At 41.0% G+C, this 19,315-nt stretch overlaps 1 protein-coding gene across 1 annotated transcript in view; it reads left to right on the top strand.

Annotated features, from left to right (window-relative positions):
* Nucleotides 1-15,884, top strand: part of ENTPD1 (ectonucleoside triphosphate diphosphohydrolase 1) — a 56,825-nt gene extending 40,941 nt beyond the window's left edge. The window contains exons 5-10 of the mRNA XM_042459858.1: nucleotides 251-410; nucleotides 4,717-4,953; nucleotides 7,315-7,575; nucleotides 12,736-12,843; nucleotides 13,158-13,295; nucleotides 13,848-15,884. Coding sequence (XP_042315792.1) covers nucleotides 251-410; nucleotides 4,717-4,953; nucleotides 7,315-7,575; nucleotides 12,736-12,843; nucleotides 13,158-13,295; nucleotides 13,848-14,054 — 1,111 coding nt within the window. The 3' untranslated portion in view covers nucleotides 14,055-15,884. The remainder of the gene's footprint in view (nucleotides 1-250; nucleotides 411-4,716; nucleotides 4,954-7,314; nucleotides 7,576-12,735; nucleotides 12,844-13,157; nucleotides 13,296-13,847) is intronic.
* Nucleotides 15,885-19,315: the final 3,431 nt, after the last annotated feature.

The following is a 19,315-nucleotide window of genomic DNA, read 5'->3' as shown; positions in this document are numbered from 1 at the left end:
TTTATATTCCACCTATTCCCAAAGGAATCAAGGCGGATTACAAAACAAAAAACAACAATAAAATGCAAATTTTATTGGTATCAAGCATTAATTCTACACGGTGGCAACAGCCTGAGAAGCATGTACACTTCCTATAGTTTTCTAGTTACTTTCAAATTTAGAAAAGCAAAAAAGGTAATGGTAAATGAATTATCCTTTAACTAGCTGGCCACCTTTGTATTGTTCCCTCACCCATCTTTTCTACATGCAGCATGGAGGATGCAGGTACTGCTAAAGATGTCCTCTCTGGAGTAGAAGCTACTCTGCGCTCGTACCCCTTTAGGTTCCAGGGGGCCAGGATCCTAAGTGGTGAGGAAGAAGGTGCTTATGGTTGGATCACCCTTAATTACTTGCTGGGAAATTTCAAAGAGGTAATGTTAAAAAAGAATACTGTGCCAGAAAGCCTAGCAGTGCCTTGTGTCCTCACAGTCTATGTTGACTCTCATTTTATTATTGAGAATGGAAACGTGGAACTTGGGGAAAGTACTTTTTTAGATTGGCTGCTAAACAAACCGTCCCTTTGGAGCAGCTTGCTGCCACCCCTTTCAGTGCTAGATTGGGGCCGTGGCAACTACATGCTGCAGCCCCAATGTGGCCTTTCTCCAATGCTAAAAGGAATGGCAAATGCCGCTCCTTTTCACTCTGGGGAAAAGGTGCCTTTGATGCTGCCGCAGCACTTTCTGATGCTCCTTTTGGCTCTGCATCATCTGGATGAAGTGCCAAAGGAGCGCCATGATGCCGCCCGCTGTGTGGTTGGGCGCACAGCATGACAGTGGTGTCACTGCAGCACCAGGGCATGTGTCATGCAGATACCATGCCCCCACTCTGCCCTGAGGCCTGTGTATAACACCAGTCTGTACAGCCTCTGAGCTGGCTATTCTTAGAACTGTCATTCAGAAGGTAACTTTATAGAATCCTGGGAAAATGTAATAAATGCTAATACATTCTGGAAAAATTGTCCTGTTAGTGCATTATATAAAAAACAAGAGCCTTATAGTACAACCTGTTATGAGATACAGACTTGATTCTTACAAGGCTCTGTAACAACGTCAACATCAGTCACTCAAAAAAGTTTGCAGCATAAGAAACCTGTGTGTTTTGGGTGCCACAAGGCTGTTTGTAGAAATAAATATTGTTAACATACTGGATTTAGCTATCTCTCAGACGGTGAGTTTCACGTTAGTGAGGTACTGAATCCATTCCAGGTTTTTTTTCTAAACTTTCAAGGAGCTATCTAAAGAATTGAACCCTGAAAGTAGCTCCTTTAAAATTGAGAGTAACTCTCAGAACGGATTCATCATATGACTGACTTGGGATCCTATGGTTTCAGATTCTTCTACAGTTTAGGTATCCCATGTACTTTTCCTCCTCTCCTACATTATATGATTTTTGCAATAATTAGTCAGTTATGCAGAGTCAGCTGATCCAATGAAGATTTGTGTAGTAATGTAGAATCCAGAGTAAGGTCATGCTCTAAATATCCTCTGAATATCCAGAGAACATCACTAACCTCAACACTGTCACAAGTAAAAGTAAGCACAATTTACACCCAGATAAGAATTCACTCCCTTGCTGTGTCAACTGTATTTACTATCTTATCTATTTTCTGAACTAGTATAAACTATTTCTTCTAAATAGAGAGAATGCAATCAGTATTATTGTGCAACATGCACATATATTTCTTCTGCCTACTATGCCAGTTATAGAGCATCATGTTTGAGTTCTGTACTGGGTAAAAAGTGGATTATAACTAACAGCTGGCATCCTGTATTGCAGTTGTGGATTCTTTACTTAGAATTATGGACCCACAGTTGCTCCATATTCAATAATACTATATATTGATAATCATAGCACCATTGCCACAATTATAAATGCTCTCCCAAACCTACCATTAACAGCCAGCAGCTGCATGAAGTCCTGAAGGTCTGTTCAGCTGACAATCAGGGCACAGCAGGTTGATATTTCCAGCCCTCTCCTGCCAGTGAGAGGTTATGATAATCAGAAGCACAATAAGTCACAATTTCTTATCACAACCTGTTGCTTGCAAGAGGGGACTGGAAATGTCATCCTGCTGAGCCCTAATCACCTGCTGAACAGACATCTATCACCCAATATGGCTGCTAGCTGTTAAGGGAAGTTTGCAGGAAGGTCAGGCCTGAACAGACGGGCCAAAATAAAGCTGCTTTGGGTCACTTTGGAAGTATGCTGTTTAAATGCTGCATGTGTCCTAAGAGGCCAGAAGCCATGCCAAAGCCATGCTCCAGCCCTACTTAACCAAATAGTTCTTGTTTTTACACAGACACACAGAAAAATGCCACCTGATCTCCAGCTTTTACTAGAAAAAGAGTACAATAGAGAAACAATCAGCCCTGACACACTCCACTAGAGTCTTTCAGCAGGGCTGCACTTTTGTACTTCTAAAAACTACAATGTTCCTGGCATCCCACACTTTTACCATGGTCAATATCATTCTCAGAATGGCAGCTCTTTCAGTCTGCTTACCTTGATCCTTTGTTTTCTAAGCCTGTAAAAGGAAAAGACTGCTGGTCATGATGGAAAGCAACATAAATTTTCAAGGCACAAAAGTACTATTTGAATCTGAGAGTGCTTTCAGAGGAGGCTTTTATTCTATGGCTGACATGCCTTTTCCTCTGAATTTTATGAGTGTATGTGGTCCAAATGACGTCTTCCACTATTCCAAGAAACTATTCTTGTGGTTTTTCCATGGTCCTGTCTGTCTTCTTTCTTTAGTACAAAATATTGAGAGGAGGGAGAGGATTGGGGCTGGAGATGGAACAGCTGTACAGTGCCTTTTCAGTTGGCATGCTAGGAGCTGCCCATCTTGAAGTGCCTTTGGTCTCAGACATCATATCACCCACTTGATTATCAACATCTCACAATGATCTTTTCTTCATCCCCAGTTAAGACCTATATGCAAACAGCAGACTTTGGAAAGCTTTTCAAAATACAATGCTCAGAAGTCCCATGAAAAATGCTGGGAGCTGTGGTCCAAAAAAATATTTTTTCCCAGGTTCTGGAAAATAATAGTGCCACTTTGGATCAGAGGAAATTTATATTTCCCAGCATATAAGGTTCTATATAGAATACCATACAAAGAGTAACAGTTTTTGTATACATGCTTTTCAAAGCTACCACCAGGAACACATGGTTTATATTATAATATACTCTATTCATCTCTATCCTAAAATGCCCATTTTTGACGTTCTCATGAATACTTCCTTTCACTTCAGATTTAAATTATTCTCCTTTTCCTTACTGCCTTGTAGTACTCCTTCCTACTTTGTCTGTACTAACATCTCTGTAACCCTCTGATTTCCCTTGCCTTCATTTCCCTGTGGCAATCCTCCAATATGAATCTCAAAGTTGCATCTTTTGTTAGTTGACAAAAACAGGGGAAAGGTCCCAGAAGCTTTAGCCAAGCAGATAAAACAAAGAGAAAAAGTAATTACAAAAGTAATGGGATAGGTAAACCATAAGTGCTTGTCATAAATGGATTCAAATTCAAATATATACAAACTGTGTGGAAGGGAGTTTCAGAGGATGGGAGCAGCCACTGAGAAGGCTGTCTCTTGTGTCCTCACCAGGCAAGCCTGCGATGATGGTGGGACCAAGAGAAAGCCTTCCCCTGATGATCTTAGAGTTCTTGCACGTTTGTATGGGGAGATACAAATAATATGAATATCTGTTAGGCCTTAGAAACAAAGATGATCAAAAAGTAGCCACAAAATTAAAAAAATACAAATTAATAAACTAATGAGGAAAAATACTTATCAACATTGACTGCAATTTTTTATCAGCTACTTAGCTACATAATCACCTTACTTACATAGCTAAGTAGTTTTTCTCAGTTTGCTCCCAAACTCCACTTATAGGGCAGCAGCAACTGTAAGCAACTAGGGTCTGTTCCCCTGTTGATCAGGAAGCAGCTGACTGATCCTTCCACCCTCCTGTGAACAATCTTAATTGCAACATGTAGCAGCAAGATCCTCATCATAATTCTCCCTCACACTGGAGACTGCATGCAGGGCAATGGGTGGTGGAAAGTCAGACAGTTGTTTTCCAACTGATGGGAACAGACCCTCGTCACTCATAGTGATTGCTATCTGGTAAGTGAGGATTGGGAGCTTTACATAGTCCCTACATCTTCCTTACAAATCAGTATGAAAATACAACAAAAAGTCTAGTTCTCAAAAAGATTATTTATGATAGAAATATTAAGTTTGTGTTGCCATTTCACAGCCTTCTTCAGTAGAAACATAAATGTGAACTGCTTGAGAAATATCAGCAAGTAGGGGGTCTAATCTATGTAATAAGGCTTGACACTGCAACCTATGAATAACAGACACTTAGAATAGTTCTTATTGTAAGCAACATGGCGGGGGATTTAAAAATATTCTCAACAGTGAAGGTAAAGGTAGTTCCTTGACATGGATGTCTAGTTGTAACCAACTGTAGGGGGTGGGCTCATTTCCATTAAGAAGAGCCAGCGTTGTCTGAGGACTACTCTGGTGGTCATGTGGCCAACATGACTGCACCAAACATTGTTAAATATTCTTAACCTGATGTGAAATATGGTAACTAACGCTTTAAACCTGGCTGTTCTGTCCTTTAGCCTGGCCTTGAAGATTTTGCATCTCTTATATGTTCAATTTGCAGTCTATCTGGCCAAGTTTCCTGCCCCGTATCTTCTCCAGGACCGGGACAACAGGGGCGCTGGATCTTGGAGGAGCTTCAACACAGATCACCTTTGTACCAGACCAGAAGAAGAATGAATCATCAGAATATATGGTGAATTTTTATCTGTATGGAAAGACCTACACTGTATATACACACAGCTTCCTCTGTTATGGAAAAGACCAGGCTCTCCGACTCAAGATGCTCAATGATGTCCTGGTACGTTTGAGCTGCCAGTGTATGTGTTAAGGCATGGAGAATGAAGTTTGGGCTGAAGCCCAGTTGACCCTAGCACTAGGTCCAGACACAGGCTAATGAAGGTAGTCTTCTATCTTCTATCACATGGTGTATGATCAGATATCAGCATTTGCTATGAACTACAAGGCTTCGTTTCAATGGCACTTCTAGAAAGGGAAGAAGCATACCTGTGTTAAATTACATGACACAGGTGAAGGAGTTATTGAAATGCTGGTGGTTACTCCTGGACCAGAAGTTCAGTCTTTTATCTCAGGCTGATGTGTTAACTTCTTGGAACAGGAGGTCTATTTCCAGTATTTTAAAAATGTGCTACATACAGTAGGCCCTTCTTATACACGGATTCAAGCATCCATGGTTTGAAAATGCTCAAAAAAAAAGTATAAATTTCAAATATCAAACCTTGATTTCCCATTTTTTTATAAGGGACACCATTTTGCTATGTCATTATATTTAATGGGACTTGAGCATCCATGGATTTTGTTATCCACAGGGGATCTTGGAACCAAACCCCAGTGTATAACAAGAGTCCACTGTATAGATTTTTCTTCTCAGAGGTGATATTCATGATACTCTTCCCCAACTTCCACCCACACAATTTTATCCTCACAACCCCCACCCCCTTAGGTAGGTTAGGCCGATAGACTGATTGGGTAAAAGCCACAGTGTCAAATGGCATGTCTGCATCTCCACAGTAAGTGATTGAGGAGAAATATAAAGCTGGGACTCCATGCAGCCCCTGGACTGTACTTTTGCAGTCCCTGAAAACACACACACACACACACACACACCAGTACCCAAAACCCCTCAATCCTTCCACATCTTTGGTCAATTTGTGCCCCTAAATCACACAGAAAACCTCCCATAGTGTAAAAACATGTAACTATACTCTCACCCACACAAACACCCCAGATCCCTGTACTACCCTCAAATACCTCAATTTCCCTCTACAGCAGGGGTAGGCAACCTGCGGCCCACGGGCCGGATGCGGCCCAGCAAGGCCTTGGGACCGGCCCCAGCCCGGTCCTGCCACCGATTGCCGCTGGAGTCTTTGGCCTCTCGCGTGAGGGCGTGGGGCCTTTGACCTATCAGGAGGAGGCTGGCAAGGGGGGGCAAGCAGCAGGCAAGGGGGGCAATTGTCTATAGAAGCCTCCGAATCATGCATTTATATAAACATTTTTTTAAAAATCAGCAAATTTTTTTGCGTGTCCTCCATTTTTTTAAAAAGTGCCCTCCATTTGAAAAGTTTGTCCTACATTTGTCCCGGGTTTTTTTTTTTGTCTATTTAATTTTTTTAAAAATTATTTAATTATTTATTTTTTGGCTTCGGCCCCCCAGTTGTCTGAGGGACAGCAACCCGGCCCCCGGCTCAAAAAGGTTGCCTACCCCTGCTCTACAGTCTCTCTCAAAATGTAGACAAGAGGCAGTGACACTTCCTGAAGCCATTTTAAATGGGACTGCAGACCAAAACAGATGTATTTGTACTTGCTGGCTGTGGGAATGCATCCTATGAGAGTGTCTTGGAAGAAAATTGCCTTCTGGTCCCCACACAGCTGCTCACTCCTAAGCAAAGATACTCTAACCTTTAAACAGTGTGACAATTTACATGAAGGATTTCCTCATGCTTTTTTCTAAGGCTTTTATTTATCACCACTAAACCCTATTGAGCGGCTGTGCAGACTGCCCCTAAAGAGCGGCCTGCAGCCATCTACAGCTGCACTGGATCAGGGCCGCAGCAACCGCATGCCGTGGCCCTCAGGCCTTTCCAGGGCGCAAAAAAGGAGCTGCAAAAAGCAGCTCCTTTTGTGCCCTGGAAAGCATGTGATAGCTGCAGTTCCATCACTTTAAGGCGCTCCTTTGGCACTGTGTCATATGGATGCAATGTCACAGGAAAGCTATGGTGCTGCACACCTTTTGGAGTGGGGCATGGCATCCTGCTACCCTGGAGACAGAGTCAGGGCATGCGTCATGTGGATGCCATGCCCAACTCCACCCCCAGTCTGACCTTAATGGCCAGTGTGCACAGCCCCTGAGAACCACTCTTGAAAACATGCAGAATATAAATAAAGTGGTTGATTAATTGCCCAAAGTGTTGGGTTTTGTTTAACATTTTATTGTGTGTCAATAATTCAATAAATAAATAAATACAGCATCAATATAGGGTTTATTTATTAATTTATCTTATTTGTATGCTGCCTTTCTCCCCAGAGGGGAGATAGATGCTAACCCAGTCCACATCAAAGTTTTGGCATGTTTTGTGACTCACTTGACTGTTGTTGATGGCTTAATTTCCCCCCCGCCTCATCTTTATTATTGATACTGCAGCACTCATCCACTAGCACAGTCCAGGATCCATGTTTCCAACAAGGCTATGAAAGGACTGTTAATATTGTTGACCTGCGCACAAACCCCTGCACAGCAAGCAACTTTAAGGCTCCATTGTACTCTACTCTCCACATTGAGGGAACTGGGAATTATGAAATGTGCCTGACAAGCATCAAGAACATCTTCAGTATTGTTGGCTGCCCTTATTCCAGCTGCTCATTCAATGGCACTTTCTTACCTCAGGTGTCTGGTGAATTTGGGGTAAGTCTCCATCCAGTAGACGCTGATAATTTGACATTGAAGGAAGGAGCGTTTTGATGCTGTTTCCAGTTGTTGCACATGCTGATGGCTTGTCTCGACATCCCCTACTGATAGTCTTTAAGCAGGACTAAGATTATCTCCCTGGTGAGTCTACGCTTTTCTGGCTGTTTGTTCATTCTGAGTTCCCCAACTCCAAGCCCAGCATAAGGTAAAGCAACACATCATCTGAAGGTGCCATCTGAAGGACTATATCATCCTCATATAAAGGTTACTTGGCATGGATATTCAAAAAGAATCAGAATTAGGTTTTCAGAGTTGATATTTGCAAGCATTAACTAGAAACTAGTTGAATATGTCATTGGATGCTAAGGCAAGGGTAAGTGACCTCTGGGGGCTTACAGGCCACATTGGATGCCTAAGAAACCATTAAAAGCTGTATTGCCAATACGTGTGCTTGCATACACACATATATGAAGTACATGTACATATGCATGCATCCTGCTACTGATCATAACTGGGATGGGAGGCAACCTTTAGCTTTGCTGTTATCCTAATTATATTAATTAGAATCACTGGATCAGGGGAGTGAGGTTAAAGCTTCCTCCAACTCAAATATTACTACAGGTGATTGATAGATTCAGAAGGCTTTAATGTCATCCCTCCCCCCTCATCATCACAATTCTGCTTGATGTTGCTGGAATTGGAAGAGGACTAAAGCCTCCTCTAGTCCCTAGAGAGGTTTCTCAGGATTGCTGGGAGGAGAAAGAGGTAAAGGAAACTCTCTTCACATGGCAGTAGTGGTGAGGGCAATGGAAGCAAGTCAGCAGCACCCAGCAACACCGTATGGCATCTTATAGGACAGTATTGAACTTGGGGTACTTAGCAAGGCACTATACTTGGCATGTCATATACTTACTTTTGGGAAGTAGCACAAAACTCAAAGATTGTGTCACAAAGCAGTACAGACTTGTACAACACCTTGATGTAGGCTCTGAGTGAATATGATAATGTTGTGTTTTGAGGTGCTCACTAGGAACCTCAGTTAGTTATATCAGCAATCAACCTGGGGTTTGCAAGGAAAACTATACATTACACAACTATGGTATAGCTTTTGAGGGATACTAAAAATCAGGGTTCAAAGGGGTGGTACACACCGCCAGGAAGCAGTGTCCTGGCGGCGATAGTAGGGCTCGGGAGCGCGCACCAACCACATGCTCCCGAGCCCTATGACGTGGGGGGGCTGCCATGATTGTGCTGGCCCCACCCACATGGGGCACGTATCCATGACATGCAGGAGCCTGAGCACCTACACACCTGTGGGCGGAAGAGCTGTCATAGGGCTGCGTTGCAGCCCTTATGATGGCACAAAAAAGAGCTGCTCTAGGCGGCTCCTTTTTTGCTGCACAGCATTGCCGCCCCATTTGGTTTCTGCAACAATGCTGCTCAGTAAAGAAGGGCAGCTTTTCGCTGCCCATCTGTCCAGGGCCATAGTTAACAAAACTGATTATTTTAGCTTGGAGGGCAAATTGAATCAGCACAGTTGAAGGATCTTCAGGCATTTCACACAGTTAGGGATTGCACCTTAACCACATACCTAACATTCAGATGGATAAAAATGGTATTTATAACACTTTTTGGAAACACATTTCATTATCTCAATATTACTAGCTTCCCTTTTAACAGGCACTGTCTAGATTGTGTGGCAGGGAACCAAGCTATAGGGGCTTATGTGGATTTAAGTAGAAATTCTGAGAGACCTGCAATTAGCATTCTTCAAAGTAAAGGAAAGGAGGAGGATGCTATCAGATATGTTATTATACCTGAGATGTCAAGTGCCAATTAAGAGCTCTCCTGATGGGGGGAAAACACATCTCCTCTGGAGGTGTGGTTATATTCATGGAAAATTCCATGGCTGTAGACCTGCAGTTAATGGTATTTCTGCTGGTGGTAGATCTCAAAATAAGAGTTCTGCAGAGATGGAGATAGCTTTGGTGCAACACTCTTTCATCCTCAGTGGGCTCTTAAGCTACTCCAGCCTGAAGCTAGCACAGGTAATTCTCTCCTAAAAGGGGGAAAAAACTGCTCATCCACCACCTTTCCAAGTGAACATGAGCTTGTCAGAGCTTTGGAAGTGATAGATATTTCACCACAACATTCTTTACACATATCCTTCCATGATGTTTGTTGTTAACTGCCCTGTGGATGATACATCTCCAAGCCCCCTGTCCTGCACTGCTTTGTTTAGGTCCTGTAAATTCATACTCGTGATGTCCCTAATTGGGTGTATCCATCTAGCTTGTAGCCTGCCTCTCTTTCTATTTGCCTCCAGCTTTCCTAGCATTATTGACTTTTCTAATGAGTCATGCCTTCTTTGGCCATGATGTGGCCAAAATACAACAGCTTCAGTTTGGTCATTTTGGCTTCCAGAGAGATTTCAGGCTTCATCAGTTCAAGGACCCATTTGTTTGTCATTTTAGCTGTCCATAGTATCCTTAGCACTCTTCTCCAGCACACATCTCAGTTGAATTGATTTTCTTCTTATCTGCTTTCTTCACTGTCCAGCTCTTGCATCCGTACATTGTGATGGGGAATCCAATGACTTGGACAATTCTACAGATTTCTCTGCCTATCATTTTCTAGTAAGCCATTTGACCTTCTATCTGAGGATAAGAGAGATACAAAAAATACAGAACATGAATAGATACCTCCATTACAATTGTTTTGAGAAATCTACTAGTCCAGTCTTTAGAAAAGCATCATTTTTTTCTCCTAGAGAGAAAAGGATTTTTTATTCCATCATTAGCATGCCAGATTCTGACAAATACATGGGCTTCAGAAGAGGGAAAACCCAACTTATGTTTTTATAGACATAATTATCTCATAAACCAAAATGCTTCAGAATGAGCCAACATGCATCTGTTACATTTTCAACCTAGACTCTCAGAACCTAAATATGTTAGTTATAATTAATTGTAATTAATTAGTGTTTATTTTGAAATGCCTGCAGAGTAGCTGTTTATATGTGAACAAATGTTAAACAGCATAGGCTACGATTTTACAACCCATTCCTATAGCTATTAAAACAAGCAAAATGGAAACTTTATAGCTAAAAAGCAGGCACTTTCACTGAATGTAATGTGAAACATATTTCCGTATGAAAGACAGTGTATTTCTCTGTCTTTTCTATTTTTCCAGCACTTACAAATGTTATTTTACTGCTGGGAACATGTGGTTTACCCTTCCACTACAGCATCTGTGTATTTATTATTATTGTGCTTACTCTATGAAATATAGCTAATGTCTGCAGTACAGGGCTGTTATTAACAGAAGATCTTTGAGGTCTCCAATTCGTAGGGTCGCCATAAGTCAAAGCAGACCTGATGACAATTAATAGCAACAGTCATGAGGCAAAGAACTTTCTAACTTTACACCAATTTATTTCTTTCTTGATCTGCAGCTAGGTGGCGAAGTCCAACAGAGCTACATATGTACAATACAAAGTATGAATATATCTTATGATTTGTTTGTTGGTGGTAACCAGAGCTTGGAGATGTTTGGACTACAACTCTAAGTGAACACCAGCCAACATATGGTCTAAAAAAGTAAAGTTTCTGACTCTGTTCATGAATAATTATGTCATTAGTATTCAATCAAAGTTACAGATGGCATAGCTACATAAAACTTTTACCTCGGCAGCAGGAGGGAAAACTCTTAAAATATATAACCCTCACAAACACTATTATACAGAAGCTCACAGCCATGAAAAAAAGGGACCACAGCTCAGTGGTAAAGCACATTATTGGCTTGTAGCACATAGACATCCTGGGTCTGAATCCAACCCTCATTAGCACCAGTTTGTCTCTCACCTTTCTCAAATGACTGTGTTCTTTTCTCTGTAATACCATTGTTTGCTAGTTACCCAGTTTTTATATTGTTTTTTCACATCCTTAAAGGTTGAAAGACATCTTTTAAAGGTTTGCTACTGGCAGTGAATACTTCAAGCTAAAATGATTCCTTTTTTGCTGTTGGCCCTGCTCACTGCTGAAACCACCCAATAACTTATCTAAAATAGAATTTGAAAGACGTTTCCCACCCTCGATGTAGAAAGCCCCATGTTCAATCCCTGTTACCTTCAATTAGATCAAGTAATGGGGTGGGGATGGAGGGATACCACTTCTGCCTGAGACTGTAGAGAACCACTTTCAGACAATAGTACTGTACGCAAAATAGTATGATCTGGTATAAGGCAGCGTCCTGTTTCTATGTGGAAAACATTGGATGTTTTTGCTGGAAGCAGCAAGGAATTTTTGCTGATAGTTTCTTATTTATATCCTGTCCTTCTACTAAAAAATATCCACAGCAGTCTTCAGTTTAAAGATAAATGATGTAATCATATGATAAAAATACAAGTACAGTTGCCTCTCCATTTTTGTGGAAGATCCATTCTGGACATATGCACACCCTGCAAAAATGGCCATGCACTCCAGAACGCGCACCATTTTAGCCAATGGGGCTCACCCCTCCATGAGTAATTGAGACTGCGGACGAGTCCACAAAAACAGAGAGGCGACTGTGCAACTAATAAACAATTTCTGAAAGCAACACCAAAGAACATATAATACAAGCAATGTTTAAAAAAACAAAAACTGAACAATAGCATGATAAATGTTACACATTAACACCTGGAACAATAAAGCTAGCCACATTGCAGAATGAAAGCAGTTTGCCTCCACTTTAACTGCCATGATTATATCCTACACAATTCTGGGATTTGTAGTTTGATGAGGTACTCAGCCTGATCTGTCAGAGAGTTCTGGTATCTCACTAAACTACAGATCCCAGAATCCTGTATGATAGAGTCATAGCAGTTAAAGTGGTATCAAACTGCGAACACATTCTAGGTTTCAATGATTTCCATTGTCTCCATCTCTGCAATGCTAGAAATTTTGGGGACTGAAAGTAAATGTCATTGGATGGCAGAATTTTTATTTGAATGGGCAGTGTCCTCATTTCCCCCTCCCTATCTACTCTGCTGAGCCATCGACTTGCAAACCTCTCTCCCTCCTCTCCAGGATTAGTGAGCACTGGTGCAAAGAGAGCCCTGGGCTATCTTTTAGATTATACTTTCCCAAACACCATTTCTCATCTCTTGTTCTTTAGGCATTTTCTGCTTTCTACTATGTAATGAACTTTCTGAATGTGACTGAAGAATCTATGGACAAAGTGGCAGAGGCACTGAAGACCTTCTGCTCCAAATCCTGGGTTAAGGTATGCCATTTTTTCAGCCCAGAAGAACCATGTATCCTGGCTGTTACTTTGAGGGTCTTTAAGAGTGCAGGGCTTCCAGCTGGCACTAATGATGCATGAGACTATAGAAAGTAAGTCCCACTGGTTCTAACACAAGGCCTGCTGGGCATATATTGGGTCTTCTTGACCTGTGAAAGACTTCTTCATATTGAAGCACACAGATGAATTATGCTCACTCCAGAGATTAGTGTTAATTGGGAGAATGGTATGCCTCATTCCCAGGGGAAAAAAGATGCATGTATAGAAATAAACATTATTCCTTATCCTCTTTCTAGGTAAAGGCTGACTTTCCTAAGATAAAAGAGAAGTACTTGAGTGAATACTGCTTCGCAGGAACTTACATAATCTCACTTCTTAACCAGAGATATAACTTCACTAAGGAGAAATGGACGCACATTCGTTTCTTGGGGAAGGTATCTTGACATGCAAAGTCTGGAACTGGGAGATAGTTGTGGGATGTGACAGGAAATTTCTGTCTTCCTAGTGTGTGCACATCACTTAGAATGGCATTTAAAATCACAATAAAACAAAACAATATGGTCAGTTACAAATATAGTTTAATGCTGAGATATAGACCATAGGTAGTGCAATGTTTAAACAAAACAAACAGCAGACAAAAGTCCCATGAAACAGAAATGGTTTTAACAATCAGAAAAAGACATTTAGTCTTTCTTTGCAGCACTTTGCAGGGAAACGTTACCACTGAGAAGGCATTATCTCTGATCAATATCAGCTATAACTCCTCCATAGGTGGTTATAGAGAAGGGTATTGCCTTCTGCTCTTAAGCTGCCAGAAAGTGAGTATGAAAGAGGCAGTGCCTCAGGTATTCTGAGCCAAAGCCATATAGGGCTTTAAAAGTCATCCTCAAACACTTAAAATGTTGCACAGTTTTCTTTCTGTACAAAAACCTCACATCCTTCCTGTTGTGATTGACTCTTCTTCCCTCCTTCCCCATTCATTTTAGATTGGTGAGAGCGATGCTGGATGGACTCTGGGCTATATGCTGAACCTGACAAATATGATCCCTGCAGAGCAGCCCTATATACGTCCACTTTCCCATGCTAACTATATTACTCTCATGGCTGTCTGCTCCATTATGGTAGTGTCTCTGCTCTTCGTAGCATACATGATTTATCGCAAACCAAAGTGCCTGAAAAAGGAGATAATTTAGAGTTGGGCTGGCATAACCTACAGCAAAATTTCGCTGAGGTCCAAAGCATAGTGTTCCTCTTCTGAAACAACTGACTTGTACAAGGACTTTCTTGGCCACTTCCACTGGCACTGATAGATGCCAAGAGAACAACACGCTGCTGCCCTTCTGTCATATCACCTATTTTGCAGACTCACCCCAAGTTGGGACTTGATGATGGAAGCCTTGTGTGTTGTATTAAAACACCAACTTTTCTCAGGTCTTGTCATGTCTTGCTTGGTCCCAGAAATGCAACACAGGGGCATCCAGTCAGAAACGACTGACTAAACAAATGCAGAGACAGACTCTGCCTGACAGGTTCATGTGGTCTCAGGGTTGCACATCCTCTTTCACCCCTCTGGAAAAGTCAATGGCCCTTCAGAAATGCTGCCTATAGATCTGCTCCATTCACGGTGACTTCAGTCATGTTGTGTTATGTAGAACGTCTGCTGTGGGAAGATTTTTGAAGACTTTTTACCACAGACTATCCACATGGCTAATCATTAGCTGGCAGAAGGGAAAAGAACCTTAAATGTACTTTTTCAGAAGACTTTAGTTATATCTTTCACAACACTTCCATTGAGAGAATATCAAACTGTCACTTGCCTGGAATAAGGACTATTGAACTCTTTGAGGTACCCTACCTGCTACCGGGGCAATAAGCTTTGTGGTGATAAACTGTCTATGAAATGACTGGATTAGTCAATGTGATCTATGGACATCCAAACCCAAGGCCTGATGTTGCAGCTTCACAAAACAGCCTATATTAACAATGTTTCCATGAACACCATGATCAGTCAAAATTGTTATGGGGTGGTGCTTGGGGGAGGGGGGCAGAATAACTCCTTGCAACTTCATTTACATACTAGCATTGGAGCCCTCCAAAACAAAGGGCCTCACCCCCCCCTCCCAGATTCCTAGAAAGTCTCACAGAGGTTGATTGATTTGCACTTTGATATTAATGGAAATAAGAGGCTCATCTGACTCAGCCTCCTTCTGACAAATATGCCAGATTGTTGTTTTTTAAAATTCACTAGATCCTTAAGCTCTACCAAATGGAGCCATCTATTTGAGGAATGTCTCTATAGGACAGACACATATTGAAAGAATGACAAATGGTACCTCAGAGTATATGTTCATTCTAGGAATTTGTTTTTATTAGTGAGACTGAGCCCTCAGTTTGTTCACAAAAAAAATCATTCCAGTTTCCCCTCCAGTTTTCTTCATTCCATTGCCTTGAAGGATGGGCAAACATTTGGTTGTTGCTACTGTTAAGTATTTGGAAGTCAAACTCTTTGCTGGTCTATTACCAATTAACTGGAGATCTGCCAAGACAACATGATCTCTCTTTTGACCATTCCTTGTTGTGCTTGCCACTGACTAGCAAACATTACAATAATCTTCCACCCTCTATTATTGATGTTGACCCTAATGTTAATATAGCCAAGTAAGAGAATATTACGGTGTATGTGAGGGTGGGGAAAGTACCCTGAAGGTTGCCATGTAAAATTCTTTGGCTCTCAACCAGCAGTGTCATATCTAGAAGGTACATACTCATTTTCAGATTGTTTGTCCAGTCTTTGATGTTATTCCTGTACATGGGATCTCTGGTGGGGTTGGGAATGGGAATGGGATCAGATCAGATAAATGCAGGATGGGAAAAGTACTGATGGGGGTGGGAATCGTGTTCACTTTGCATTTTGATAAATCTTACAATGCTCACATTTCCTAAATCTTCTCTTCTAATAGTCACAGTTCTCAGATTTTTGTGGTGTAATTCTCCCACCAAAAATAAAATAAAAATGAAAAGCATATTAGAGGAAAGTACATTCATGTAACACGCACACATCAAAATCATGTTAACACTGCTTGCAAGAATTCATATATTAAGGGAAGGGCACAAAATCCACATGATTTTTTGTGTGAACATTTTAAAAAAATTGGACAGTGAAGTCAAAAGGAGATGGAACAAATACTAGATGTCCACCACCATCCAGCAAGAATCTCTCCATTTTAGATTTTGCACTCTAAAAAAGCTTTAATCCATAGACTGATCTAGATTAGCCAGCACATGTCAGACAATTCAGGCCTGAAACTGAAGTGTCTTGGAGTGCTTAGAAGAGATGAAGCTGACTAGTCTTCATGCTGGTGCTTAACTTACAGAAGCCGCTTTCATTTTAGAACATGCTTATAACTACGCAGGAGGACCTACAGTTATCATGAAGTGCCTGTGACATGTATATAATTTGATGATTTGTATAATTATTCCCCCTCCTCAGAGGAATATTATGCAATAGTTCTACTGAGTGGTATGGCTGATAGCAATTTGCAGTATCTATATGTACGTGTATTTGTGAAAGCAGAATATAACATAAAATCAGGATGATGAGAAACTTAACTCCGCAACAGTATATTGAATTAGCAACAATATGAGCAAACAGCAAACACCCACTCAAGTTTCCCAGATACTGGTATTTATTGGCATACTGTCTTGAATAGTCATTGTAAAACCATTATGACTAGAATATGTTAATAGCCTTATCCTCCCTGAATTGGGCAAGCCAGATTACCAGACTCTTCTCTCTTCCTCTTTTCCATGCTGCTTATTTTATCAAGGCAAAGCCTCATTGTCTTTTCTAGCATGAATAGTTCATGCAGGTATAGATAGTGCCCTTTATGAGTAAAGTGGGTTTTGAACTTCTGATTACCTTTCAAATGAACAATGGATTCGAAATGCATCAAAGGCTACAGATTTCCCAAACAGAAAGCAATTCTATGCAGGAAAGAACCATGAAAATCTAATAGAAGTCTGTGTGACAATGGTACATTGCAAAATTTTGGATAAGGTTTTCTACATTTGAGTACATCAGCACTTTTAAGGAAATAAATGCTTATCCCACTGTCAAGTATTACTTTTATTAACTATCTTTCAGATATTTTTTCTATATGCAAGTATTTTCCATGAGGCATATGCACATGTAAGTTTTTTATACATGTGGTTCTATTGTTCTGGCTGTTTGTACAAGTATAACCATTTTGTATGGATCTAAATCCTATTGTTAGTCCTGAGTAGAGCAGAGTCATTGATTAATTTAGAATCACATTTGTGTTGACTCATATTCAACAGTTGATTGAATGGGTCTGCTCTAGTTGGGACTAACCAAGGGATTTCAGCCATGCAGTTGTGCATTCTTGGATGGTACATAACCATTCATCCGTGCCTTTAGGGTACCCCTTTACTCGATGGGATTGCAGAAACAGCCACTGTGCATTCCCCATTGCAAAATGAGACAAGAAACAGATACACATTGGGTTGCACAAAGGCAATATTCAGAATGGTGGTGTAGCTCAACCATTTTGTAACTACATGAATGTAGATTTACACAGTACAAGCAAGGTGCAGAAGCTCAGCTATACTTTTTTTTGCCAAGAACATGCTTCTGCTCCAATTTTCTGTTAAAATTCTGCAATAACTTGTTTTAAATGAAAACCTTGTGTGCTTAGTGAAAAGCAGGTCTGTAAGTTCATTATTCACTCCTCAAATAACACATCAAAGGTGGTTAGACCCATGGCTAAGAAGTGACACTGGCCTGAGTTTTGTTGGAAGTTCCATTTTTGCTTCAAATATTTCCAGCTTTGTTTAACTCCTTGCTTTGAATTTTAAAAAAAGACCACAATATGTGCATATAAGCATCCAGTCAGAATGTATTTAGATTAATACTTACAGTAGTTTGGTACTACACCAGTTAGAGAGCTGGCATGGTATAGTGGTTTGAGTGTTGGCCTAGGACTTGTAGACCAGGGTTTGAATCCCTGTTCAGCCTTGAAAACCTTTCAGTGACCTTGGACAAGTTGTACTTTTTCAGCCTAAGAAGAAGCCAAACCTTCTCTGAATAAGTCTTAAAAAACCCCAAATAGGGATGTCATAAGTCAGAGTTCACTTGAAACCACATAACAACCAGCACTAGTCTAATGTCATAGCACCATCCTTAGAAATCCTGGGTTTTCTATTGCAGTGAGGTACTTAGAATTATATGCTAGACAGCTCTAGTCCACACCCTGAATTAAAGCATGATCAGACTGCTATAACTATACAGTGTCAGTACACTCTGTCTACTCATTCCACTTATTTCTAGAGTGGCTCCTCAGATAGATTGAGCATCCACTCTGTGTTAAAGGTAAAAGATTCAGCAGCTGCCAGACAAATGCATGTTTAGTAAGCTGTGCCTACTTGGGTTTAGCTTAGACATTGCTGTCTTTGACCATTCAGAAACTCCTTTGGTATAAGGTGGGGTGACACCTGAGTCTTAATGTCCACCATATTCCCATGATAAGGCTTACTCAGGATTCTATAATGTGGCAAGGGAGTTGGTATGTTCTCTCCTTCCTTATAGCAATCACCCGTCACCCTCCTGCATTATAGTGCATCATACTACTTGCCTACAAGTATCTTTCCTACAAGTGAAGAAAAGAGAGGGTTTTTTCCCCTTCTTCTCAGTGGTATCACTGTTGCAGATTTTTTGGCAGTGCATACTGGCAGTGGTGATAAATTGGAGGCAACATAGGCTATCAAAAAATGTTGGATACATGCAGTGTACAGAACACGTTACCTGCCTCTGATCTCCACCCATCTTCTTATCTCATTCCTGTGTCTATATTTTTTCACAATTTTCCCCCCCAATGCTTGCCTGGAAAGGAGTTGGGTATGTTTATACTGTGTGACCCTGCTAGTTTGGAGTCCTTTCCAGGGAAGCATTCTCTGAAGCTGCCAGCCACAGATGCTGGCGAAACGTCAGGAAGAAATTCTTCTAGAACATGGCCACATAGCCCGAAAACCCCACAAAAAACTATGGATGCCGACCATTATGGGTGCATAGCAATCTTCATGTTCAGCATTCTTGCCTGCATGGCTGGGCAGTAGTTACATATTCCTAGTATGCTATCATCACACAATTTCCTTAAGAGCAATGAATGCCCTGCATTGGCATTCTAGGCCAACTAAAGGAAATAATTCACTCATGTGCACACCTCTGGATTTGTATGAAATATTAAAGATATTTTGATTAATGCCAATGGAGTTTGACCGTTCTTTTCTAAAGAAGTGGGTGGGAAAGCTAGTACAGCAGAAGGAAACAATCTGACCTTCAGAGATGAACAAGAAAGCTTTCAAGGTAGGATTTTGGCACTCTCTCTCCTACCATCAGGAGCAAAACTCTGATGAAACCAGGCTGATCTAGTGGAGG

Source organism: Sceloporus undulatus, chromosome 3, assembly GCF_019175285.1.
Source record: "Sceloporus undulatus isolate JIND9_A2432 ecotype Alabama chromosome 3, SceUnd_v1.1, whole genome shotgun sequence".
In the NCBI taxonomy this organism is placed as follows: domain Eukaryota; kingdom Metazoa; phylum Chordata; class Lepidosauria; order Squamata; family Phrynosomatidae; genus Sceloporus; species Sceloporus undulatus.
Note: the sequence above shows the minus strand (reverse complement) of the source record. Positions and strands in the feature narration are given on the sequence as shown.